The sequence below is a fragment of the Leopardus geoffroyi genome, chromosome C1 (genome assembly GCF_018350155.1).
Source record: "Leopardus geoffroyi isolate Oge1 chromosome C1, O.geoffroyi_Oge1_pat1.0, whole genome shotgun sequence".
In the NCBI taxonomy this organism is placed as follows: Eukaryota; Metazoa; Chordata; class Mammalia; order Carnivora; family Felidae; genus Leopardus; species Leopardus geoffroyi.
The window spans coordinates 33,566,442-33,591,654 of record NC_059328.1 but is presented as its reverse complement, the minus strand read 5'-3'; the positions used below and the strand labels follow the sequence as shown (position 1 = coordinate 33,591,654).

General features: G+C 53.0%; 1 protein-coding gene across 1 annotated transcript in view; it reads left to right on the top strand.

Annotated features, from left to right (window-relative positions):
* The window catches only part of SLC2A1 (solute carrier family 2 member 1), a 29,062-nt gene extending 4,495 nt beyond the window's left edge, over positions 1-24,567 (top strand). Inside the window, exons 2-10 of the mRNA XM_045476943.1 lie at positions 8,128-8,223; positions 19,155-19,315; positions 19,464-19,704; positions 20,315-20,477; positions 20,572-20,759; positions 21,004-21,108; positions 21,567-21,668; positions 22,880-23,083; positions 23,479-24,567. Coding sequence (XP_045332899.1) covers positions 8,128-8,223; positions 19,155-19,315; positions 19,464-19,704; positions 20,315-20,477; positions 20,572-20,759; positions 21,004-21,108; positions 21,567-21,668; positions 22,880-23,083; positions 23,479-23,679 — 1,461 coding nt within the window. The 3' untranslated portion in view covers positions 23,680-24,567. The remainder of the gene's footprint in view (positions 1-8,127; positions 8,224-19,154; positions 19,316-19,463; positions 19,705-20,314; positions 20,478-20,571; positions 20,760-21,003; positions 21,109-21,566; positions 21,669-22,879; positions 23,084-23,478) is intronic.
* Positions 24,568-25,213: the final 646 nt, after the last annotated feature.

Here is a 25,213-nt window from a genome sequence, read left to right as displayed (position 1 = left end):
TTTTTTTTTTAATGCTTATTTTTTTATTTATGTAAAACCGACTGAGCCAGTAGGCACTCCCCCCCCCCCCAATTTTTTTTAAACAAACAAATAAATAAATAAGAGTTGGATTAGACCTAACTTGACAGCTGAAACCCTTCTGTGAATGGAAATAAAACATGTCCTCACAAAAACACGACCTTGGGGAAATGACTTTCCTCAGAGCCTTGATTTCCTTCCCTGGAGATGGAGCCTGCTACCCCGTGGCAGGTATGGTGAAACTGGCCAAGCGCCCCACCTCAAGGGGGAGGCTGTTGAGGTGGGAAGACCTTTTGTTGGGTCATTTTGGGTGCACGGACAGTATAAACATATCCATGATGATCCTTGTCCCATGCTGAGCCATTTGGGGACCCAACTCTACTTGCCCCAGAGCTGGGTCAGTCCCAAATCCTCTGTAATCAGCTTGTGACTTCTGGGAGCTCAGCTTTACCCAGTGCCTCCTGGTCACGAGGTGTAGGGCCTAGAGCTCTTCTCTGGCTCCGAGGGTACAGGCATTCAGTTCCCCCTCCCCCAGGGCTGGCAGAGCTGGGGAGGCCTGGAACAAAGGGAGAAGTGTGCAGCATTGGCTTGGGACCTGCAGCCTCACCCTTCCCCCGCCTCACTCCTGGGCACACAGGTGACAAAGCCACTCAGTTGGGTAACTGGCATCCCGGGGATGGTGGAGACTGAGAAGGCTCCTGGTTGGCCTCGTGGGCTCCCAGAGGCTGTGACCAGGCCGGCAGGCCCTAGCCTGGCCACCAAAACAAACCTCTGATTGTTACCTCCCTCCGTGGGAGGGGTGGAGTTGAGCCCAAGGCTCTGCCATCCGGCCACCAAGCCAGGGAGGCAGTAGCTAACGCATAAATGTTGGGGTTTTATAGTAACTGAGCAGGGCTCCCAGGCCTTGAACTCAGGGCAGAATGAGGGCAGAGTTCACCCTCTCTAAGACCTCCGCACCAATACCTTGCTGGCTTTCGCCTCCCTGGGGGGGGCTTCAGCATCCTGAAAGGGGAGAGACCTCTTGCCACACCCAGCTTATGGAACCTTTGGCTACTGAGGCCTCAGCTGGACAGGATATCTGCCCAAATTTCCTAGCCCAGGGCTGGCCCACCACTGTCATTTGGGAGTCGGGCTGGGGGCAGAGGAAGGCATCCATCAGAAACAGCTCTACCATTTAACCTCAAGCAAGCTACACACCTCCTGTTGGAGCTTGTTTTCTCAAGTGCAGTGGGGGTCATATCCACCTCTCTGGGTCAGGTTGAGGATTTTAAAAAATTACAGAACTGGTGGAGTCAGTCATACAAAGCAAAAGAGTGAATGTGTCTCCCAGTTGTGATGGTTTGGTGTTTACCCTCACAGACCTCTTTCTGGGCATGTGTATATATGTGCCTATAAATGTGACTTTTATGTGATTGAATTGCACTCTCTACATAGTTCTGAGCAGCCCATCCTGTTCACCCACCACCCCTCAGAGGTAAATATTTACAGGTGTATTTGCTCTGCCCCTACAATCCAAGTGCCATTGTACAAGTTCATTTTCTTCTCCTTCCTTACACAAAATGTATATCCTACACATTATTTTTCACCTTGCTTTTTCCCTTAACAGTCTGCCCTGACACTCCCTTCATCAACAGCTGCATAATATTCCATTACAGGCATATCCCACTGTGATTAAGCCATAGCACTCCCGTCACTTTCTTTCTTCATACCACTCACCGCCTGATGTATTTTAGGTATTTATTTTCTGCCCACCAGCCCCCAACTAAAATATCAAGTTCCGTTCAGGCAGGGGTTTGGTGTGGTTTATTGCCGAATCCCCATCAGCTAGAATATATTGTTGGGAACGTGCATACAGGTATGATCTTCCCTTAGTAATGTATTATTAGGAAACCTTTCTTGTGGAGAAAAAGAGGTCTGAAGGGAATGGGCCTTTTCAAGGTCATGCGAGTGCGGGGCGGGGGGTGGGGGCGGGGGGGCTGGGACTTGAACTTGTCTGCTGCCAGGGACCTCTGCATATTCCCGTGGTTTTACCAAATTAATTTCATCAAGGTCGAATTGGTGCCCATCTCACTACTGAATGGGTACCTGTCAGGGGTGTCGGTTTCTGCAGATGTCCAGGGCCTGACCAAGGCCCATGCACACAACCCTGCTTGTTTGCTTTTAACATCCCATTTTAGGACACCTTTTTGGTTTTTTAGAGAGAATGATTCGGTTTTACCTGGAAGCCTTTGAAAATCCTGTGCAGTTCATGTGTTAGGTTTGCACATAGCCGTTCAGAGGACGTAGGGCTTCAGGCAGAGATTGATGAACTTTTTCTGCTCTGTGGGCCATATGGTCCCTGTGTGCCATTGTAGTGCAAAAGCAGCTATAAACAATATATAAATCAATGAGTGTGACTGTGTTCCAATAATATGTTCTTAGTGGTCACTGAAATTTGAATTTGGTATCATTTTCATGTACCACAAAATATTAGTCTTTTTTTTCCCAGCCACTTAAAAATGTAAACTTCGTTCTTAGCTGGCAAGCTAGATTTAGCCAACAGACCATAGTTTGCCAACCTTGGCTTAGAGCAAAATCTACCCAAGTGGCCAAAGGTTTCTGAGCTCTGGCCTGGGCTGTCCTGGCTCAGACTGGCCAAGGCCCAAAAGTTTGTAGAATAGAATTTGACCTACATAGAAAGCACCAGGTAGAAACCTTGTTTCCTTCAGGGAGAGTACCCGGAAGCAAGGTGTGGGGGAGGACATGAGCAGGAAGGGCATAGGATTTGGCATCAGAGACCTCCTGCTGGAAGCGTCACAGAAGCCGAGGACCTTCTGATTATCCACTTTTTCCTCTCAGAGCCTCCCGTTTTCTCATCTGTGAAGTCAGAGTAATCTCTCCCCCAACGTGTGTTCACGGTGATTTAAATCAGTACCCGTGAGCCCCTGGCATGGCGCCTAGGGCCTCACTGGTGCTGCTGGTACTGATAAATGCAGCAGCTCCCTCCTCTCCCCTCTGCTTTAAAGATTGATGAGTACCTTCTGTCCCCAGGGCCACCGTGGGGTGCATTGAAGGAAATGGCAAGAGGAATAAATGCCCGAGGTCACCTGAAGGTTAGGCTTTGGAGGGGGTAACCCATCACTCTTCTTTGTGAAAAGACTTGGCAGGATGGAAGAGGTCAGAGAGTAAACTGCCAGTCAAGGAATCCAAAGAACTCAAGTCCCAGCCCTGGCTTTTGTGTGCTGACTATCCTGGGCTTCTGCCCTCTGACCTTAGGCTCCCCATCTGTCGCATAAGAGTGTTACAGGAATTCTGCAATTTCTTGGGCTTCTTTTTATTTTTTTTTATTTTTATTTATTTATTTATTTTTAACGTTTATTTATTTTTGAGACAGAGAGAGACAGAGCATGAACAGGGGAAGGGCAGAGAGAGAGAGAGAGACACAGAATCTGAAACAGGCTCCAGGCTCCGAGCTGTCAGCACAGAGCCCGACGCGGGGCTCGAGCTCACGGACCGTGAGATCATGACCTGAGCCGAAGTCGGACGCTTAACCGACCAAGCCACCCAGGCGCCCCTCTTGGGCTTCTTTTTTAATGCCCAGAATTAAAAACAAACAGAACCATACACAAAATCAATAAAAAAGGAGCTGTTACGGATTCCATAATCCCCTCCCTCACCAACCCCTCCCGCCCTCCTTAGAACTGGGGACCAAGCCGTTACAAGCTCCCCATGTCCTAGGCTTCAGTGCACCTCCGAAAACCATGGGGAAGCTGTGGGAGGAGGCCAGGATGAGAGCAACGTCTGGATCGTGCCAGCACTGTGACCCTCCTCCTGCAGAGAAGGCCCTGCCTCTGAATGGCAGTAGCCACATGCCCTCCCTCTGCCAATATTGACCAAGGGCCAAGCCCAAGGCTGGAGCACTGTGCTGAGGAAGGGCACACAGGCATGGGTCAAAAGGCCACAATGCTTAGCAAGTGATGCGACACTGCCGGTGCCATTTGGCATCCCGGCATGTAGGAGGAGAGGTCCTGAGGCTGACACCCTGGGAGGGGGAGAACCCTCAGTGGGCCCTGGGACCCTCACACTGGGATAGGGCTGGTCGGGGTGAGGGGGTGAGGACCTCCTCTGTGCTAGACTCTGAGCCTGGGCATTTGCTGACCTGAGAGGTCTATGGCGCTCCTAGGAGAGTCAGGATTTGTACTCTGCCTAATTTCAGAGATCTTTCCTCTCTGGTCCCGGGAGTTGTGAGTTACTGTTAGCCTGTTTCTCTGCCTCTCAGAGCTGATGTTCCAGTACTCATCAGAGGTTCGATAATGGCCGGGATAAAATCTGTTAGGATGAGTACTGTTCTGGCAAAGTGGATACACGTAGAGCCTGTTTTGCCTGAGAGCTAAATTCCAAAGTGGTCTGTTTTACAAATGTTCTGTGCCATGCCTGACCCTGGGCACTCTGGCTGCAGAGCTGGGTATGACCCAGGTCCCATTTTTAGGGAGTTCCCAGACTGGTGGGTGAACAGCAAATGGGTATTCCCAACTGCTAGAAGCCACAGCTAGAGACTGCAGAGGACATAAGGGCAAAAACCCTGGAAGAGTGTGGGATGTTCTAGAAGGTAGCCTCAGCCCCAGGGCGGTGATGGGCTGTTGGGGGTCACAGATCCCAAATATGTTGCTCCTCCACTCCTAAAGAAGGCCTCACAAGAAAGCCACAGCTGTGGGCTTTGTTCCCCTTCTCTTAAGTTTTCACCAAGCAGTTCATCAGCATGGTACATAAATAAATATCTGTGGAATCACATGGAATGAATGATTCCATCACGGCATTTCAGTTGCAGCCACAGAGCTGGTGGGGACAGATGGTGCCCTGGTGGCCCAATTGAGGGTGGCTTCCCATTCTTCCCTGATTCAGCAAGCAATTGCTTGTCAGGTGAACCCTGCCAGGCTCCATGATGGCCACTGATACAGAACTTGACAGCAACTCCTGAGGGAAAGAACTCCGATCCTCATTTCCTATGTGAGGAAACCGAGGCCCAGAGGCCTCCACATATCCCAACTCCCAAGTGAAGGGAAGCAGTTCTTGGACTTTCAGCCCAGGTCTCCTGATTCTCAGTACAGCCGTGATCAAGCTGCATGTGGTGGGGGCAGCCTACCCAGGAGCGGGTGATGCTCCTCCCCCTGTATCTCGCACCCAGCTGCACCCAGCTGCACGGGGCGCTCCCTGTTTAATCCGGTGGAATCAGGCCCCTCTTCTTTCCCCTGCACACACTGTTCTGTCTACCTGGAATGCAGTCTTGCCGCTGCTTCCCCACTTGGCAGACTGTCTGCATGTCCTTCACGGCCCAACTCCAATGTCACCTCCTGGGAACCTATCTTTCGATTGTCCCCAGGCAAAATTAGAAGTCTCTCCCTCCAGGGCTCCCACAATGCCTTCTCCCACCCCCCTGTTGAAACTCAGACCACTCTGGCCTCTGCACTTGCTGGGGTACCTCTTCCTTGATGTCAGGACAGGGGCCTCTTTCATTCAGGGCCTGGAGCATGGGCCACTGAGCATTAGTCCTAGTGCAGCAGCCTGCCTGGGTGGCTGTGGATATAACCCAGGGCGTGGGTAGGCTGGTTTTCTAAAGTAGAGTTTGACCTTGACCTGCCCATGCAATTCCAGCCCAGGGGTTTGTCTTTGGCTCCCAGTAGCCTCTACTGCCAGAGGCCACAGCTGCCCAACAGGGCCCTAAGAGCAACAACTTCAGAGGCCCAGACACCCCTGGAACATCAGAGCCAGACTGAAAACAGGATCTGTAATACGAGGACTTAGCTTTCACAGAGCCCCTGCTGCAGCGTCATTCATTCCTGTGCTACCAGCATGGCTCTTACCAGACCCACGTTATCATCTGTATTATTTTTCACTTATATTTTTATCTAAATGCTTTGTTCTAAGTAATATGAAACCACGGGGCTTATACAAAAAATTCTTCTGAGTAGGTGACACATTCACATGGTTCAAAATTCAAAAACACACAAAAGGGAGTAAAATGAAAAGTCTCTCTTCCACCCAGCCTCTGCCATGAGGAAAGCTCCAGCATAGGAGGGATGTCCAGAGTTGGGCCAGGAAGGGGCCGGGTGGGCCAGTGGGAACGTGGTCTCAGCACTCATCTGATGAAGAATGGATGCAGCCTGTGCACTCGTGCTAGCCAAAGCCTCTTTCTCTTTCTCCACATCTGATGTGAGAACCTTGGCTTTTGCGATCGTTGGCCTGAAAGCTTCTAGGGAATGAAAAGACCATACTAGAAACCTGTCTGATTAACCATAAGCCCAGTGCTCTCTGTGAGGATCTTGAAGTCAGGGCTGCTTCGGGATTCTGTGGGGAAACTGAGGCCGAAGGCCATGGCCAAGCAGCTCTCCCCTCCACATGTGTGGCTCAGCGCTTCCCAACCTTCCCCCCTAGCGCCCAGCCCCCAGCCCTGTGTGGTGCCCACAGTGAATGCCAGTTGCTTTGGTGCCCCTCCCCCAGTTCCATTCTTTCACAACCAATTAAGGGCCTGCCTCACGTCACATTTTGGCTTCTTTATTTTATTTTATTTTATTATTTTATTTTATTTTATTTTATTTTATTTTATTTATCTTTATTTTGTCTTATTTTATTTTTACTTTTTGATAGAGAGCACACAGGTGCACAGGGAAGGGGCAGAGAGAGGGGGAGAGAATGAATCTCAAGCAGGCTCCATGCTCAGCACGGAGCCTGACATGGGGCTCAATCCCACACGACCCTGAGATCGTGACCTAAGCCAAAGTCAACAGTCAGATGCTCAACCAACTGAGCCACCCAGGTGTCCCTTGGCTTTTTCATTTTATAAACCAGAAAAGAAGAGTCCTCTCCCTTTCTCCAGCAAGGGCATCTTGCTCACCTAGGGCTGTCCTGCCTGCCGGCCTCTTCCCTGCCTGTGGCCTTCATGCCCCAGGCTGCCATGGGACAAAAACCCACCACCCTTTTTCTCTCCCAGACCTTTGCCCGTTGAAACACCTTGGCCACGGGCGCCTGGGTGGTTCAGTCAGTTAAATGTTTGACTCTTGATTTGGGCTCAGGTCATGAACTCAGGGTCATGGGATCAAGCCCGGTGTCCGGCTCCATCCACACTGAGTGTGAAGCCTGCTTGGGATTCTCTCTCTCTCTCTCTCTCTCTCTCTCTCTCTCTCTCTCCCCCCCCCCCCCCCGCCGCTCCTCTCTCACACACTGTCTCTGTCTCAATAAATAAATATGAAAGAAAAAAGAAAGAAAGAAAGAAAGAAAGAAAGAAAGAAAGAAAGAAAGAAAGAAAGACAGACCTTGGTCCAATACTCTTACTTGCCTGGTGTCCTGTACTTTTCCAAAGCACATTCCTTGCTGTTGTCATCTATGTCCAAATAACCCTGGGAAGCTCATGGTCTGCAGATGGTTGCCACAAAAGGCACGAGATAGGGAGTCAGGAGCCCTGAGCTCCAGTCTGGCTCTTTGCAGTCTCCTGAGTAATTTGGGACTTACTCTGCCTCTCAGGATTCAGTTTCCTGCCCCGTCAATGGAGGGAGGAGAGGAGAGGAAAGGGCAAGACCCCACCTCCAATGCTGACTGGCATGACTGTTCCCGTCTTGCACAGAAACAAACGAGGGTCCAGGGAGGAGTGAGGATGGGCGACAGCCTGCTGGAATTCACAGAACAAGTAGCAGGGGGGCTAGAATCAGAAGCCAGCACTCTCTGGTCCAAATCTAGGTGCTTCCCCCTACCTATGCAGCTCCTCCCATATAATTTGGCCCCCATTGTTTAGGAGAGTTGATTCCTGGGCTTTCCAAACAGTCTAGAGCCACCTGGACCCAGGGCATGGCTCCACCAGAGGAATGAGACTCTGGAGTGCCAAGACCTGGCTGCAAAGAAAGAAGACCCTAATTCCCCTCTCTCCCCAGGAATGAGTCTGGCCGGCCCAGTGTCTAGAAGTCAGCGGAGCTGGTTCAGGCATCTGAGATCAGGAAGTGGCCGAGTTTCCTGGGAGAAGGGCTGGTGTGCTGCCAGGAGTCAGGCCAGATATCTGAACGAGGGAACCAGCCCATGTCCTGCCCTGTAGTAACCTGGGCCCAGACATGCCTGTCACAGTATGGTTTTTTTTCTCTGCAGAAGCTGACCGGCCGCCTCATGCTGGCCGTGGGAGGGGCAGTGCTCGGCTCCCTGCAGTTCGGCTACAACACTGGAGTCATCAATGCCCCCCAGAAGGTGAGTGCTGTGCCTTCCTTGGATTATCAACACCAGCTTGCTCTGCTGCACACTGCACACCCCACATCCCACATGCTCACCCTGCCTGTTGGGTGTCAGTTGTTCACATCAATTCACCATCTGCTCCCACCAGCCAATTATTCTGGCCCCGAAAAGGTCAAAAACCCTTGGCTTTGGCCTTGGAATCTCAGGGCTGCAGAATCATGGGGTCTTTATAAGTCATTTTGACCAACCTCGCACCCACACGGACATTTCTAATAATCAAAACAATGCTTGGTGTGATGATGCTCCATTTACATAACACCCTGGGATTACATAGGGCTTTGTGGTGCTTACCTCACTTGCTGCTCACAGTGCTCTATAAGGCAGGCAGGCAACAATCAGCTAGCGCTCCCCTCCTGCAGGTGGGAAGAGTGGCCAGAGAAAGGAAACCTGCCCAGTATCCCCCCAACTAGGCAGGGATGGAGCGGGTATCCAACCCTAGTCTGCCATGGAGCCCTCCAGACCAGGTGCTCCTACCACCCTCCCTCGTAAAGCATCCTGTTCCACGTGGAAACAGCCTCCTTCCCCTGGAGGCCCAGCGCCAGTCACATCAAAAATGGTGTCTTATCCTAGGGAACCAGAGGGATTAGGGGTCTGCTGGAAGGAAGGCTTGCTTCCTTCTTCTCGCAGCACATCCCAGATCCGTCCTCACTTGTTCCTTGAATGTCAGGACTGGTAGGGTCCCCCGTGATCACCCCCAGCTCAGTCCACCTGCTTCAGGAAGGAGAGAAGATGAAAGGGGTCAAGGGGCAGAACAGGATACTGTAAGGAGTCCCTTCTCTATACCAGCCCTTTTGCATATGTTTATGAGGTTGGGTGGTGAGTCCCCATTTCATAGACCCAAAGACTGAGGCCCTGGACAGATGAAATGACCAACAGGCTTAAGGTCACATAGCTAGTGAATGGTGGCTCCGGAAGCCAGACTCTGTTTCCACCACCACAGGCTATCTTCTTGATCAGTTGCCATGTCAGTTGGAAAATCTGTACCTTCCTGGGGAGGACAAAATGAGAGTGGACAGTCCTGTAGGGACCACATTCATTGTGCAGAAGGGGAGGCTAGAGAGTGAGTGTGGCTGGGTCCCGAGGCCCAGTGGCCTGTCTGGGGGAACTGGGAGTGTTGGGAGTCAGAGCTGTCCTCCTCCAAATAGGCAGAGGGTGGCTATGAGGGGCCACGCCTGATGCCCGGGAGCAGGTCACCAGGAAGGCCTGGCCTGCTGAGTCATGCTCAGCTGCAGCAGAGGTGACGGGACTTTTCCAAACTCGTCTGAAATGGCTCCCATGCTTGGAACAGCACCAAGCCCTGCTTTAGCTAAGTGCTCTGAGCAACTCTTGCCAAGGTGCGTGCCTCGACACTGACTCCCTTTGGGAATCTACAGATGGAAATCCTGCAGTCTCAGAGGGAGGTTGAGTTCTGCACTTGTGGTGTCCTGGACGCTCCTGACACTCCCGATTCTGATGTAATTGATCTGGGATGCTGTTTGGGCATGGAATGTTTAATGCTCCCCTGCTGATCCTAATGTGTGTCCAAAGTCCAGAGCTCCTGGATTAAGTGATGTCTCGACCTATCACCTAGTGAAGTAATGAGAGAACGAGGACTCTAAGATCAGGATAGAAGAAGTGTTTTCCAGAAACAGAACAGGGATTGGTACGCAGAGGAGAGAGGCTCGTGTGTCTGTAGGGTGAGTGGGAGGAGAAAGAAGGCTGGGGAGGCCAACAGGTAAGCCCAGGCCTGACTACAAAGGGCGTCGTGGGTAGATTTCATCTACAAAATCTCAGCCACTGGCATGGCAGGGCACCATCAGGACGGGCACGTAGGCACCAAAGAGTCGGCCAAGCTAGGAGTAGGGACTTCAGAGTGAGGACAATAGGGACTCATTGAAGAGGACAGATATGATCAGATTTGCATTTTAGGGAAAGGATTCGGGCATCTGGGCGGTGGGAGGGATCTGAGAATGGGAAATGAGAGACCAGGAAATAGCAAGAAAGCTGCTTTGGAATAGGGATAGGAAAACAAACACCATGCAGGAAGAATGGGCAGGGTTTAGTCATCACTTCAGTGTGAGGATAAGAGTGGGGTTTAAAAAGGGCTTCTAGGGGCGCCTGGGTGGCTCAGTCGGTTGACCGGCCGACTTCAGCTCAGGTCATGATCTCCCGGTCCGTGAGTTCGAGCCCCGCGTCGGGCTCTGTGCTGACAGCTCAGAGCCTGGAGCCTGTTGCAGATTCTGTGTCTCCCTCTCTCTGACCGTCCCCCGTTCATGCTCTGTCCCTCTCTGTCTCAAAAATAAATAAAACGTTAAAAAAAAAAAAAAAAAAAAAAAAAAAAGAGCTTCTAGGGGCACCTGGGTGACTCTCAGTTAAGTGCCTGACTCTTGATTGTAGCTCAGGTCATGATCTCACAGTTGGTGAGATCAAGCCCCACATCAGGCTCCACACTGATGGTGCAAAGCCTGCTTGGGATTCTCTCCCTCTGTCTCTGCCCCTCTCCCCCTTCCATGCTCTCTCAATAAAAAAACATTAAAAAAAAAAAATGGCTTCTAGGTTTCTGGCTTGGGCAATATGGGATCTGGAGGAGCAGGTATGGGAGGAATAATTGATAGGTGCCTGTGGGACATGTCAGAACTGAGGTGACATATTTGGAGATGTACAGGAAGCACTTGGACATGGGGGTCTGTTTCTCGGGCGTGTGGTCAGCTGGAGAAAACCTGAGCGCTGGTCACTGGTATCCAAATAGCAGGAGAGGAAGATGTCCTGGAGAGACTGGAATGAAAAGAGAAGGAAGAGTCAAGTAGGAGGAGATGGATGAGGTGAAGAAGGAGTGCTGTCAGGTGCCCCAGAGGTTAACCTGGACAAGTCAGCCCCATATTGCTGAATGCCAAAGACTGGATGGTGACCCTGTGGTGACCCAAGTTTGACAGGGTGAAGCCATGTGGGTAGAAACCTCTCTCCAGCAGGTTGAGGAGGGAGGAGGGCATGGGAAAGATTAGAGATGGCTCTTCCAAGAGACTTAGTGGAGAAAGAAGAAAAGGGGGTGGTGGTTGCAGGGGTCATCTGGCTGGGATGCTTTTTCCCATGCGAAGACTTCATTTTTAAATGCGCTGTAAGGAATCACCAGAGGGGGTGAGGGTGAGCTGGGGAGAGGTCTCAGGACTCAGGGGCTGCTGGAGCAGAGGCACCAGGGTGGCACTGGGCGGGGAGGGCCCGAGATTCTTCTGAGGCTGTAGATGCGGACAAACCCACAGTGAAGTTCTCGGGTTCTTGGTGCCTCCCGCCTAATCAGAGACAGACGGAAGGGGAGAACAGCTGAGAAGGATGGGAGGGGCAGCTGGCCGGGGCGTCTAGCAGGACTGGTGGGTGGCACAGAGGGCATTTCTGGGAGCATTTGTGAACACCTGTCCAGAGATCACTTCAGGAGCCAGGCAGCGAGGCCCGGAGTGGCCACAGTTGATTGTGCACACACTGAAATGGAGTGGTGTTTCCAGGGTGTGCACTCGGGCTCCCCGTGTTGCAGACACTTCTCGAAAGCCTGGTCATAGTCCTTCCAGGCAGGGGCGGGTTCAATGTGATAAACTTAAGCTGCGAAGAGGGGATAGGATGACACAAGGGTAAGGGTGACGAGCACAGTGACTCAGCCCTGCCTCAGCCCTGTGGACACTTGCGCTCCACAAGGTCTACAGGCTCTATCCCAGACAGTGGGAGGTGGGGCAGGGGTGGAGCTGTGCCAAGGTCTGCGCACTAGGGGAGACCCCTGGGAAGATCCAGAACATAGTTAATGGAGAGCTTCTGGGTGCCACTGGAGAAAGAGGAAGGCAGGCTTATGCAGAGGGGGAGGGGGCAGCCTTTCAAGGGGCAGGTGGCCCAGGCACTGGGGACATGCGGTGGCAGAAGTGTTGCGCCCACACACCGACAGCCCCTGTCTGTTTAGGACTGTTAGGAAGCTGCCCTGGGCTGGCCGGGTCGGCCTGCTTTCCTGAGGAGCCTGGACCTCACTAATGGTGAGGATGCCAGAAGCTGGGGCTCCTCCATAAAAAAGGCCCCAGAGGGCTTCCTCCTGGAAGTGGTTAATTAATCATAACATTATCTTAAATGTTTACAGAGCACCTCCCCATAAATCGTCTCCTCATGGCCACCCCACAAGGTGGGTGGGGCTGGGTTATCTTGCCTTCTTATAAAGGAGGAAACTAGGCTGATGAGGTCACCTGGAAAGTGAGAGGCTGAGCTACGGCTGGCCTCCAGGCTTCACCAGGGAGTGATGACCACATCCCTGTGACGCCCCTGCCAGGCCTCCTGCCTTCTGGGGAGGAAGGAGGAGGGAAGCCCAGCCACAGAGACAGCAAATAAATGAACAAGGCATCCTGACCACCATACTGGGTGGAGAGAATGGCCTCTCCCTTCCCCAAATGGCCGAGTTGCCAATAGAGATGACTAAAGGCCATTTAGAAACCATGAGTTCCTGGCCAAGGGACAGTGTCAGGCATGTCTCAGAATGAAGCATCCTCAGAAGCCAGAGTTAGGGCTGGAAGGGGCCTGATGGTCCACTGGTTTAGCATTCCTTATTTGACAAAGGAGGAACTTGGCCTGGAAGGCAGGCGAAGTCTGCCTGAGATGACCCGGCTTGTGAGCGAAAGTACTAGAGGCCCACCTCTCAGCCCAGACTTCTGCCCACTGGGGCTGCACTGGGCTCCAGGCTCCGGGTAGCCTCTCCTTATCTCTGTCAAGATCCAGAGAGTTCTGTGTTCCCTCTGGCCTTCACCCATCTCCACTAATACAGACCCTTACAGCTTACTGTGTAAGTGCACAGAAATCAGAATTCGATTGTTTCTTATAATCACCTCGTTAGGTACACACTATAATCCCTGTTTTATAAGAAACTGGGACACAAAGATGTTAAGCAACTAACTAAACCAAGGACACACAGCCAGGAAGTGGCAGAGCTGGGATTGGAATCCAGGGAGTCTGGCTCCAGTCTGCATCCTTGACCGCCGTAGAAGGAATGGCAATTATACTACAGTCAGATGGGCACTGAAACACCCTTTCACACACCTATAACTGCTACCCAGCTGCCCCCTCTTACTCTGACTTCCAGGCCGAGTCAAGCTCAGTCACGTACAGACATCTCAACGGTTTCCCACACATGGTTGCACAATTTTCTTACACCATTACAGCCCTGTCATAGCTACATCATCGCTTAAGCCCCTCGAATTCATGGCTTGTTTATCAATTAATGACAACTCTTTCTACCCCTAGCCCTGTGCTGGGATCTAGTGACACAGATGAATCGGACGTCTCCGTGTTGAAATGTAGTCTAGAGGGAGCACATGTTTCCCTGTAGTTAGCTCTTGGGGCAACAACGGACAGAAGCATGGATGGAAGTGTGGGCAGGCTCTGGGAGTGGAGAAGGGAGAGGGAGAAGGTACCTGGCCCACAGAGCAGGGTTTTTCTCAACATTCACCTTTGGGGCCAGATAGTTCTTTGGTGCTGTGGGAGGCTGTCCCATGCATTGTAGGATGTTTAGCAGCATCCTTGTCAGCGCGACAACCAAAAATGTCCCGACGTAGCCAGATGTCCTCTGCAAAGCCACACTGCCCATGTTTGAGAGCCACTGCAGTGAGAAGGAGGGGTACTTTCGGGAAGGCTCTCCAGAGGAGTGTTTGTGTATTCTCTGAAACTCGCCAGGGAGAAGGCAGAGGAGCAGCACAAGCGAAATTGCAGCAATGTGGGGGTACCTGGGTGGTATGGGGGAGTCACTGTGTGGGGGTGGGAGGGGGCAGTGGGGAGCCAAGAAGGGCTGGGAGCAGGGCTCCTGCAGGGACATGAAGATCTCTCTGCCGGCAGGGGAGACTCTGGAGATCAGGGACCAGTGAGGAGGCCAGGGTGAAGGCCTGGCCTGGGTTTAGAGAGAAACCATGCCAGGGCTGTTCTGAAGAAGCCGCATGGGTGGTAGGAACCTCTCCTGTGGGCTTGGGGCCCAGCTTCCAGTTCCATCTGGCTGCCTGGGCCTCTTCCCCAGGCTCCAAGGAGGGGCCCCAGGGGACCCAGCAGGTGGGGCTATCTGTCCAACACCACCTGTAGCATCTGCTCTGAACTCTCAGCTGACCCTGGGGTGTGGCTGAAAGTTGCTATGGAGACATAAACTCTGGGCTGAGGGAGGGTAGCTGTGGGGGAGGGGATAGCAGGGAATAGGAAATCGTGGTCAAGGCCGGGCTGAGGGACTGAACTGGACAAACTGGCCCTTTCCTCTTTCTAACTGGAGCTCAGAGCTTAGGTGGCTCTTTAATCCTTTCGCCCCCCAGTAACATCTGGGAGAGAGAAGAGAAGCTGAGGTGGGAGCTCTAACTCTCCCTCACAGGATGATCTAGAAGACCCTGGGTTAGAGGAGTCTACACAGAAGGATGTTGAGACCGGCCGGGGGTTCTGAAGCATACCCCTTCTCTTGGCAGTAATCTAGAATTCTAGATCAAGGGTTGGCAGGGAGGCCAGGTCCAGCTAGCAGCTGATTTTGTATGGCTCATGTGCTAAGAATGGTTTTTACATTTTTAAAGGGGGGAGAAAATTACGTTACATTGAGACGGGGGAAGAAAAATAAGCCACTGTGGCCATATGTGGTCAGCAGACCCTAATATTTTCTGTCAAGCCTTTTACATAAAATGTTTAGCAATCTTTGCCCTAAACTTTGACTTGTATGCTCCCTGCTGACAGGGAACTCACTACCTCTAAGGTAGACAGTCTCCTCCTCTGAAGCCTAGAAAGCTTTTCTTCCCCGAGGTGAAGCCTGTGCCCTGGGGCTCTGCAGACCTGCTGGGTTTCTCTATGAGTGGGGCAGCCAGGCAGGGACTGAAGAAAGACTCCTTGAGGCAGGGCCCTAGTTCCTTCAGGTCTTTCTTGCATTATAAATTCCTTAGGATAACGCTATATCTTCGGGCACTTTAAAAATGGAAAACCCTGTCTGTCCTTAATGCTCCTCTGAAGATGGCAGCTTCTCTCCTTGAAAGAACAACAGTGACTTAAGTAACCGCTTATTCTGTATGCTGGGCAGCAGACTGTGCCTCGTGCCCAGGCCCTCACTACAGACACTGCCCAGACACAGAGGAAGTCAGAACTTCCTCTGCAGACAGGCAGACGTGTGGTCCTTCTCCCACAGTTGCCCGGGTGGGGAGAGGGAGGAGGGGGGATTCCCAAGGAGTCAGATGTGATGCAAGCCTCCCGCCACTGCCACCCTCTTGAGAACTGCTGGGATGAGGAATAGGTTTTACTGGGAACCATCCAGTCCTAAGGGATCTCAGCAGCCCAGAGGAGGTCTGCTTCACCACGCTGGCTCCTACAGTGTCACTAAGCAGGCATCTGCCCTCTAGGGTCAATGTGGGGTGATTGGACAGAGATCCTTCATAGCCCTCAACTCCTGAGAGTCTGATGCCATGGCGGTCCCCCCTCAAGCTGACTAGGAGCACCCCCCACTTCTGCCCAGCATGCATGCACTCACACAGACACTTGGTGGGTAGAGAGGTTGGGAATAGGTTGGGAAGGGAGCAGAGATACAGACAGATCTGGCTAAACCTGATGCATTTGATGTGCAGGGCTCCATGGAGAGTAATTAATCACGGGAGGCAGAATCAGTTGGGTGGATGGGAGGAGTCAGGAGGAGAATCCGGGTGAGACCTAGGGCAGGTGCTGTACAGGCAGAGAATAGGATAGATGAAGAGGGCGAACTGACCGGGACCTAGTGACTGATTGGATGTGGGGCGGTGATTCACAAGGATCGAGCCTTGTGAAAAGCATGTGACGTGGGAGGGAGCACGGGAGTGGGAGCTTTCAGAAGCACCAGCCAGGCCTCAAACATGAGCCAGGGTTGCGGAGGCTGCCGGTGACTGTGTAGTGGAGACTGGGTCTGTGGGATCCTTCGGAGGAGGAAGGCTCTTCTTTGCTTAGGGGCACTCAGCCAGTGCTAGGGTGGATGCTGAGGGCAGGGACTGGGTGGATGGTGACCCCAGAATTTGTCCCCACGTAGGGTTCTTCCCATTCTCCAGGGACCCCCTGCCTTTCCTGGGCCAAGGGCCAGTTCAGCCCCACATGGGGCATAGACCCCCAGATCAGAAGGCAGGAACTCACTGCGCAGCGTCAGCTTGGCCAGGAAGTGCTGCTGGGGGTGGAAAGGATGAGGCTGAGGCCAAGGTGAAGGTGAAGGGGGCTGTCTATTCTTCGTTATGCATGCCCATAAAGAGGTCTGATCTGAGTAGCAGGGGAGCTCATGAGCCATTGAGGAGCTACCTCTCAACAAGGTTTGGTCCCTCTCACTTGTTACCACAAGCAGCACACTTCGCTGGGGGAAGGGAGCTTCTGGGATTGTGGTCCTCTTACTGGCTGCCTCAACATCTCCAGCCAGCCCCAAGAAGAGGGTTAAAGACCTGAGCAGCCAGAACAGAAACCTCAGCCTCACATCTTTAAGCTCCTTTAGGTAGAAAGCCCTTACTCAGCCCTTGTTGACTCTGCACACAATTCAGGCAATTCCATTAGCTGACTTCTTGGCAAAATTTAAACTGGATGTGGAGAGTTCTCTTGAGACAGCATCTGAACCACAGGGGTGTGGAGGAAGACCCTGAGAACTACAGAATGCATCAATTAAAGGCCATCTGGGGCAAACATCTCTTCCTGCCCCTGTGGAGAGCCCCAAGGGCAGCAGAGCGAGAGTGACGAAGGGAGAAAGATTTCCACCCTGATGATGGGTCCTTAGTGGGGCAAGCGTCATTTATCTGGACAGTCCCCTTATCCAGGACAGCTTGTTCTCTGCAGGGCCTGATAAATGGACCATTACTGCTCCCAACCAGTCCTCCTCTGGGGTTGGTTTTATCCCTTGAAGAACACAGCACTTTGTTTTGTTTTGTTAAAATCTGCCTTCTTTCTGCCCCCAGCAGAAGCAGGGGCTCCCAGGAGGAGAGCCTAAGGCCCTCTCTTCATTCACTCACCAGGCATCCCTGGCACCAGCTCTGGGACAGGTCCCAGTGTGAATCCATTAGGGTCCCTGCGCTGAGGGAGGACACACTCCTGGGAGCCTTTGAGCTGGATCTCAAAAGGTTTCAGCATGGTAAGGCAGGATGGGCCTTCGAGGCAGAGTAACCATGAAGAGCATGAAAATGAGGCCGAGAGAAAAGGTAGAGATGGTGTTAGGTGGGGAGGTCAGACTGATACCTGGCAGGAGCCTTGATTTTGAATGATGGGATGCAGGGTTGGTTGTACTTTGTCAGTGGTCTGACTGCCCTTGGGTCAGTACCAGAACATGGTGGGGTCACTTGGCTCAGTGAACGTGCCAGGAACCATGTAAGCACTCTACGTTTCATTACTCCCCTGCAGCATGATGAAATAGATATTGCTGATGTCGCCATTTGAGATGAAATAATTTGCCCTCGGTCCCAGTTGAGATAAATGGTGGAGCTGGGATCTGAACTCAATTGTTGTCCAGGTTCCTAACCCCTACACTCTGTCTGGCTTCCTTGGGACATAAGATCTTTAGGTCTGCCTTCCTCCTCTCCCCATTCCTCTGTCAATCTGTCGTCACCCCCTAGAGCCCGGCCTCTATCAGGTGTCTCCAGTCTTGGGACAGATCATGGCAGCAGGGCAGGAAGAAGGTAGAGGCCAAGGACCCGTTGCAACTGTGCGGCCAGGCCCAGCATACTCGATGAGCATTCCTGGGACCCAGAGCCTCGTTCTCCCCTTGGCAATTATGGCTTACCCACCACATCCTTTCTGCTAGACCCCTGGGGCTTGGGAGGATTAGAGAGGTTCAAGGGCAGTGGCATGCAGGTTGTGTAAGAGGCTGCATACTGCTGTGTGCACATGAACTTGCAGCATGCATGTGCAGAGGGGTGCCAGGATGGGCTAGCTACGCAAGTTTGAGCTGCAGGTGGTTGAAGGGAAAGAGGGACATCCAGGTTTGTGACTGGCTGAAGCCAGGAATATTCAGACCGTGTGAGCACTAGTATGTGTGTGTGATGGTGCATGTACACAGGAAGCTGTTTCTGGGTATGTTGGGCCTGTGCCCAGCTACGCATGTGGCTGGGTGGGTCTGGCCAGTCCCGTGGCACTGGGTGTGTGTCTGTGTTGCCTTAGAGTAGGGTGAACGTGCTCAGGTAGAACCGGTGGATCAGGTAAGGCCCTCCGTTGGGTGGGGGCGGGGGTAGTGGGCAGGCCTCTAGGACAGGTGTTTCCAGTTCCTGGAATTGCTTCCTTGTCCTTAGCTTTCCCCATGCCTCCCAGCTCGGCACCCTGGAGAGGGGAGGAGGCCATGGGTCCTTCAGGGTGTAACTCCCACAAATAGCTGGGCCTGGGGGTCAGAAAGCAATTTGCACAAGTCTCTGGAGCATGTCTTATGTGCAGGTTGGTCACAACAGGCCCTGAGCGTGAAGTCCATGAGCCTTCCCTTCATCCCAGAGCATCTGGAACGTGGAACCATCTGTCCAGCTGTATTTCCTTCCTAGCAGGGGTTTGGGGACAGGGCCCAGGTGGCCACAGCCTAGCACCTTAGGCACTTTGAAGAGAAAAGGGGCAAGTGGGAAGAAGCACTTTCTCCCTGAACCTGTCTCTGCTCTGCGCCTGAAGTTCCACCATTGGTCATTTGCTGTCCACTCCAGCAAGTTCTGTGGAACATATGAAACCATAGAGCACTGGAAACCACACCTGGGGGAAGCAGGAGAGCTGGTGCCACTCTGGAGATGGAGCCCATCCCCTTGTTTCTCACCTGGGGAAACTAAGGCCCACAAAAGGGAGGGACTTGGCTCAATGACACGCAGTGAGTTTGGGGTCTGGCCGGGTGCTGGGCCCTCTTTGAGGGGGCAGTGCAGTGCAAGGGGAAAAGGAGGCTGTGTCCCGGCCGACTCAACAGGCTGCTTCCCCCACTGCAGGTGATTGAAGAGTTCTACAACCAGACTTGGATCCACCGCTATGGGGAGAGCATCTTGCCTACCACGCTCACCACGCTGTGGTCCCTCTCCGTGGCCATCTTCTCTGTAGGAGGCATGATTGGCTCCTTCTCTGTGGGCCTTTTTGTTAACCGCTTTGGCCGGTGAGCAGAAGGGGTCCTGGCCCTGGCCAGGGCATCCCAGATGGGAGTGGGGGAGACTTCCCTGCCTGTTCAGGGTGTTGCCTATGACCTAGTCCCTGGGAATCTGGGGAGATCCAGGCACCCACCTGACCTGTGACCCCACCCCCAGACGGAACTCAATGCTGATAATAAACCTGCTGGCCGTCCTGTCCTCTATGCTCATGGGCTTCTCGAAACTGGCCAAGTCCTTTGAGATGCTGATCCTGGGCCGCTTCATCATCGGTGTGTACTGTGGCCTGACCACAGGCTTCGTCCCCATGTATGTCGGGGAGGTGTCCCCTACGGCCCTCCGTGGGGCCCTGGGCACCCTGCACCAGCTGGGCATCGTTGTTGGCATCCTCATCGCCCAGGTAAGCTGGGGCTGGGTCTCCTTGCCCAGCACTGCCCCCACCCCACAGCTTTGGTGGCTCTCCTGTGTCCAGATGACACCCTGATCCGAGTTGTCACCCAGCCTTCCACAGTCCCGCAGCAAGGGATAGCCTCGTGCACACACCCTAGTAGGCACAGGCCCCAGAGAGCACTCTTGTCACTCACAGTTCTGCCAAGGCCTCCCTGGTGTGAGCGCATGTCCCAGATGACTTGGCCCTTCTGGTCCCAGCCTCGTGACCTGTCCTTCCCCTGGGGAGCCAGCCACAGGGAAGCCCCCTGGGACCTCCACATGCCAGGTTCTCTGCTGCCTGCAGGCCTTGAGGCCTTCCTTGTATACACTACCCTCTCTCTAGAAGGCTTTCCCTTTCCCCTCCCCAAAGTTGTCCCGCCGCAGAGTGACAGCCCCTATGCCATGTGCCATTTGTCCTCCCACTTATGCTGTGAGGTCGGTCCTCCTTTCTTCATGCGACAAATGAGGACACTGGGGTAAAGCGGCCGCTGACACCACGGAGGCCACTGGGTGGGGCGGGGCCCGTGTGGGGGCGGGGCTAGGGCGCTCAGGGCGGCTTTCCCCACCCCTGCTGCCCGCAGGTGTTTGGCCTGGACTCCATCATGGGCAGCGAGGAGCTGTGGCCCCTGCTGCTGAGCGTCATCTTCGTCCCGGCGCTGCTGCAGTGCGTCCTGCTGCCCTTCTGCCCTGAGAGCCCCCGCTTCCTGCTCATCAACCGCAACGAGGAGAACCGGGCCAAGAGCGGTACGGGCGGGGCTCTGCCCTCTCCCCAGCCCCCCTCCCGCCCCGGCCTCCTTCCTGCTCTGAGCCACCCCCACCTTCCCTCCGGTCCCCCCAGTGCTGAAGAAGCTGCGCGGGACGGCTGACGTGACCCGCGACCTGCAGGAGATGAAGGAGGAGAGTCGGCAGATGATGCGGGAGAAGAAGGTCACCATCCTGGAGCTGTTCCGCTCGCCCGCCTACCGCCAGCCCATCCTCATCGCCGTGGTCCTGCAGCTGTCCCAGCAGCTGTCGGGCATCAACGCTGTGAGTGCCCCTCACCCACCCTTTCCTTTGGGCCCAGCCAAACCCCGTGGTCAAGTGTGTGCTGTGAACAGATCCCAAACTTAAAACAGACAAGCCCCTTCCAAAGGAGCAGCTTTCCTTCAGAACCAAAACCCAGACATGTCCCCTTCATTCTACACTCACCCGTGTCCCACACCCACAGCGACGGAGGTGGGGAAAGAGCCACGGCACCTGGCCAAGTCCCAACAAATTCTCTGTCCCTTAGGTTTTCTATTACTCCACAAGTATCTTCGAGAAGGCGGGGGTGCAGCAGCCTGTATATGCCACCATTGGCTCCGGCATCGTCAACACAGCCTTCACTGTCGTGTCGGTGAGTCTGCGTCATTGCCCACCGCCGGTCAGCTGCCAGGGTCCAGCTCAGGGTGGCCCCAGGGCCTTGTGACCGAACGGCAGCATTTACTGCAAGCCAAGCAGTGTGTCAGGTTCTTCCTGAGTGCTGTGTCGTCTCATCCTCACAAACCTGTCAAGTTCATTACTCATATCAAACAGCCCATGACACTGATGCTCAGAGAAGGGCAGCGGCTTGCCCAAAGTCACAGCCAGGATGCTCCGCTGTCTGGCTCTCTGGGGCTGGCTCTCACCCCCTGTCCTGCTGCCTTGGAGTCAGCTCTCTGCCCCTCAGATCCTATGTGGTCCTTAAGCTGAGCCCCACGGAGGAGGCAGTGCTGTTTGGCTTTCTCAACACTTGGGATGAGCCTCTAGATGAGGGGTGGGCGTGGTCAGAGAGGCACTAGGCGGGGGTGGCACTGACTCTGTCTCTGCCCACAGCTGTTTGTGGTGGAACGAGCCGGCCGGCGGACCCTGCACCTCATAGGCCTGGCTGGCATGGCAGGCTGTGCTGTGCTCATGACCATCGCGCTGGCACTGCTGGTGAGTTGCTCCGCTCTGGGAGACAGCAGGGGTTGGGGGAAAAGCTCACGACAGCTTCTGATCCGAGTGACTGTGTCAGCCCCAGTCTGGCCAGAAGCATCCAGAGACCAGGTAGGGGCTGCCTTCTCCCTAGTTCTGCCCCCTTCTCCCCAGCCCCATGGGCCTGGGTATGGCCTTCTGGCTCCCTAGATTGTCTCCTACCCACTCACATCCTGTCTTGAACTGGCTCCTCCCTGTTCCGTGCTTTCTCACCACAGCACCTCTGGCCCCAGGATCTAAGGCCCCTTTCCCCAGGAATTGCTCTGCCCAGTACTAAGTCTTCCAAAGTCTTCAACTGTGACCTTAGTTCATCTTCAGAACAGCCCTAGAAAGTATTCCCCTCCTTACCACCAAGACATGGAAACATGCCTTTTCTTAGTTCTCACCCCTGCCAGGTGTAGTTAGTATTCCCATTTCACAAGCGAGGAATTCTAGTCCTGCTGAGGTTAGTAACTCAGCAGATAAAGGACAAAGCCAGGAATCGACCCCAGGTCTGCTGGCCCCGAGCCTGTGACTGTAACCACTGTGGTAACCCTGTGCCAGGCACTTCACATGCACGAACCCTCCTTTGTGTACCCTCTGGGCAAGGAAGCAACAGTATGCTCATTTTACAACTTAACCAGAGCGTAGAAAGTCTGGTGATAGCTGAGAGGTCCAGCACGCAGCAGGTGATGTGTGGCAGATCTGGGATGAGACCCAAAGCCTATACCTTTTCTACTGTGGCCTCCTCGAAGAGAATGAGGATATAGGACCACATGCTTTGGGCCTACTCTGCTGGCCCTGAGCTGGGCACCTTACAAACTCTTTAACACTTAGCCCTAGGAATGCTCTTCCATAGCAGTCTGCTTCAGGCAGACTGCTCTGCATCTAGAGTCAGGGGACCACTGGGACCTCTTCTTAGCACCTTCCATGTGCACACCGCATTACCATTCCCAGAGGGTAGGCTTGAGCTCACAGCCATCCTGCAGGACTTAGATCATTTTGTTCAGATGAGGAAGCGGAGACCCAGTGGAGGGAACCTAAGCTATGTGGCAAATCCAGGATCAGCCCCCAGGACTGCCTCCCAGCCTAGGACTCTTAGCCCTGCCCTGGGCTACCTGTGCAGTTTTGGTTTCCTCTGAGGATCCATAACAACCTAATCTAACTTTCCACCCTTCTGTTGTCCTCAACAGGAACAGCTGCCCTGGATGTCCTATCTCAGCATTGTGGCCATCTTTGGCTTCGTGGCCTTCTTTGAAGTGGGCCCTGGCCCTATCCCATGGTTCATTGTGGCTGAACTCTTCAGCCAGGGTCCTCGCCCAGCTGCTATCGCTGTTGCTGGCTTCTCCAACTGGACCTCCAATTTCATTGTGGGCATGTGCTTCCAGTATGTAGAGGTGAGAACCCTGCACTGTCCCTGCTCACCATTGCTCTCCTGCATGCAGGACCCTGTGCTGCTCTGCAAAGTGCTCTCCCAGCTGTTCTCATTGGAATCCTGCTGAGGAGGAAATTGAGGCTCAGAAGCCCAGGTCACACAGCTAAAAACACTGACCTCAATTCCAGGGTTCTTTCCTTAGCTTTGAATTGTCTCTATTCTGCTCTGCGGTGGGACCCTGCTCCCTGGAGCCCATCACATGCCAGGTGCAGGCAGTCTCATTTAATCATCCCAGCATGCCTGGGCCGTGAGTAGCTGTTCCCCTTTTCAGATCAAAGATCAAGTCCTATAAGTCAAGGTCCTACAGTCAGGATGTAGGATCAGTACTCCAACCAAGTGTATGTGTGTGTCTTTCAGCAACTGTGTGGTCCATATGTCTTCATCATCTTCACCGTACTCCTGGTTCTGTTCTTCATCTTCACCTACTTCAAAGTTCCCGAGACGAAAGGCCGGACCTTCGATGAGATTGCTTCCGGCTTCCGGCAGGGAGGAGCCGGTCAAAGTGACAAGACACCCGAGGAGCTGTTTCACCCCCTGGGGGCCGATTCCCAAGTGTGAGGTGCCCCACACCACCAGCCCGGCCTGCTCCCAGCAGCTCCAAGGATCTCTCGGAGCACAGGCAGCTGGATGAGACTTTCAAACTGATGGATTTCAGCAGAGCCGGGCCTGGGGCTCCTTTCTTCAGCCAACAGTGATGTCCAGAAGAATATTAGGACTTTAATGGCTCCAGGATTTTAACAAAAACAAGACTGTTGCTCAGATCTATTCAGACAAGCAACAGGTTTTATAATTTTTTTTATTACTGATTTTGTTATTATTTTTTTATCAGCCAGAGTCTCCTGTACCTACACCCAGACTTCACTCTGAATGGCTCAGTACCTGAAGGTGGGGACCAAGTCCTGCCTAGACACTTGCCTTCTTTGCCACGCTAATCTGTAGGGCTGGACTTATGACCAAGGACATACTAATCAAACAACGAACTATGAGGCTTCTACCCCAAGAGGTAGCTGTGGCCGCTCTCTTCTGAGGCCTGGATCTCCCCACCCTAATGGTTAGGCTCCACTAGGGTTCGCCCATACCCATCCCTTCCTGCCCAACCACTCAAAGTAATCTTGCCTTGCCTGAGACCAGTTGGGAACACTGGAGTGCAGGGAGGAGAGGGGAAGGGCCAGACTGGGCTGCCAGCTTCTAGTCTCCTTTGCACTGAGGGCCAGACGATCACCATGAGAGGAGGGCCGTAGGAGACTGAGAACTCACTGCTCAAGAAGACATGGACACTCCTGCCCTGCTGTGTATAGATGGAAGATATTTATATATATTTTTTGGTTGTCAATATTAAATACAGACACTAAGTTATAGTATATCTGGACAAACCAACTTGTAAATACACCACCTTACTTCCTCTGTAACTTACCTAAACAGATATAAATGGCTGGTTTTTAGAAACATGGTTTTGAAATGCTTGTGCGTTAAGGGTAGGGAGAATGAGATGGAATGGGAGCGAAATAATGGCTATAGTGACTTTGAACTTTGTGACTTGAAACCCAGTCCCTTCCAAGGAATGAACACCCACTATTGCTTAGTCTAGGGTCATACTACCTTGATGGCATCTGAGCTCCTCTGATCTCCAGAAGCTAAGCAGAGTCGGGCCTGGTTAGTACTTGGATGGGAGACCCTCCATTGCTTAAAAATCTGTCTAATCCCTATTCCCCGGAGAAAATCTAAATATCTTGGCATCCAAGACATTCCTATTTTCCTTCACATGATAGTTGGTATTCAAAAAATGACAGCTATGTGCTAACCTTGATGCTCAGGCCTTGATACACATTATCTTGAATGTGAGGTAGGTACCATATCTGCCTTTGAAAGGCTCAGAGGTTATGTGCCTGAAACCTCCAAGTAAGTCATGCTAGAACCCCTACTTTTAACAATTACACTACACAACCCCTACCCCATAGCTGATTTCCTCTAACCTTTAAACTAGGAAATGACCCCTCTGATCCAGCTTACATGCTACTGGGGCCTCTCAAAAGACTTCTCACCCCCTTTCCCACCCAGGAATTTCAAGGGCCTCCTCTGTTCCTTTCCTATG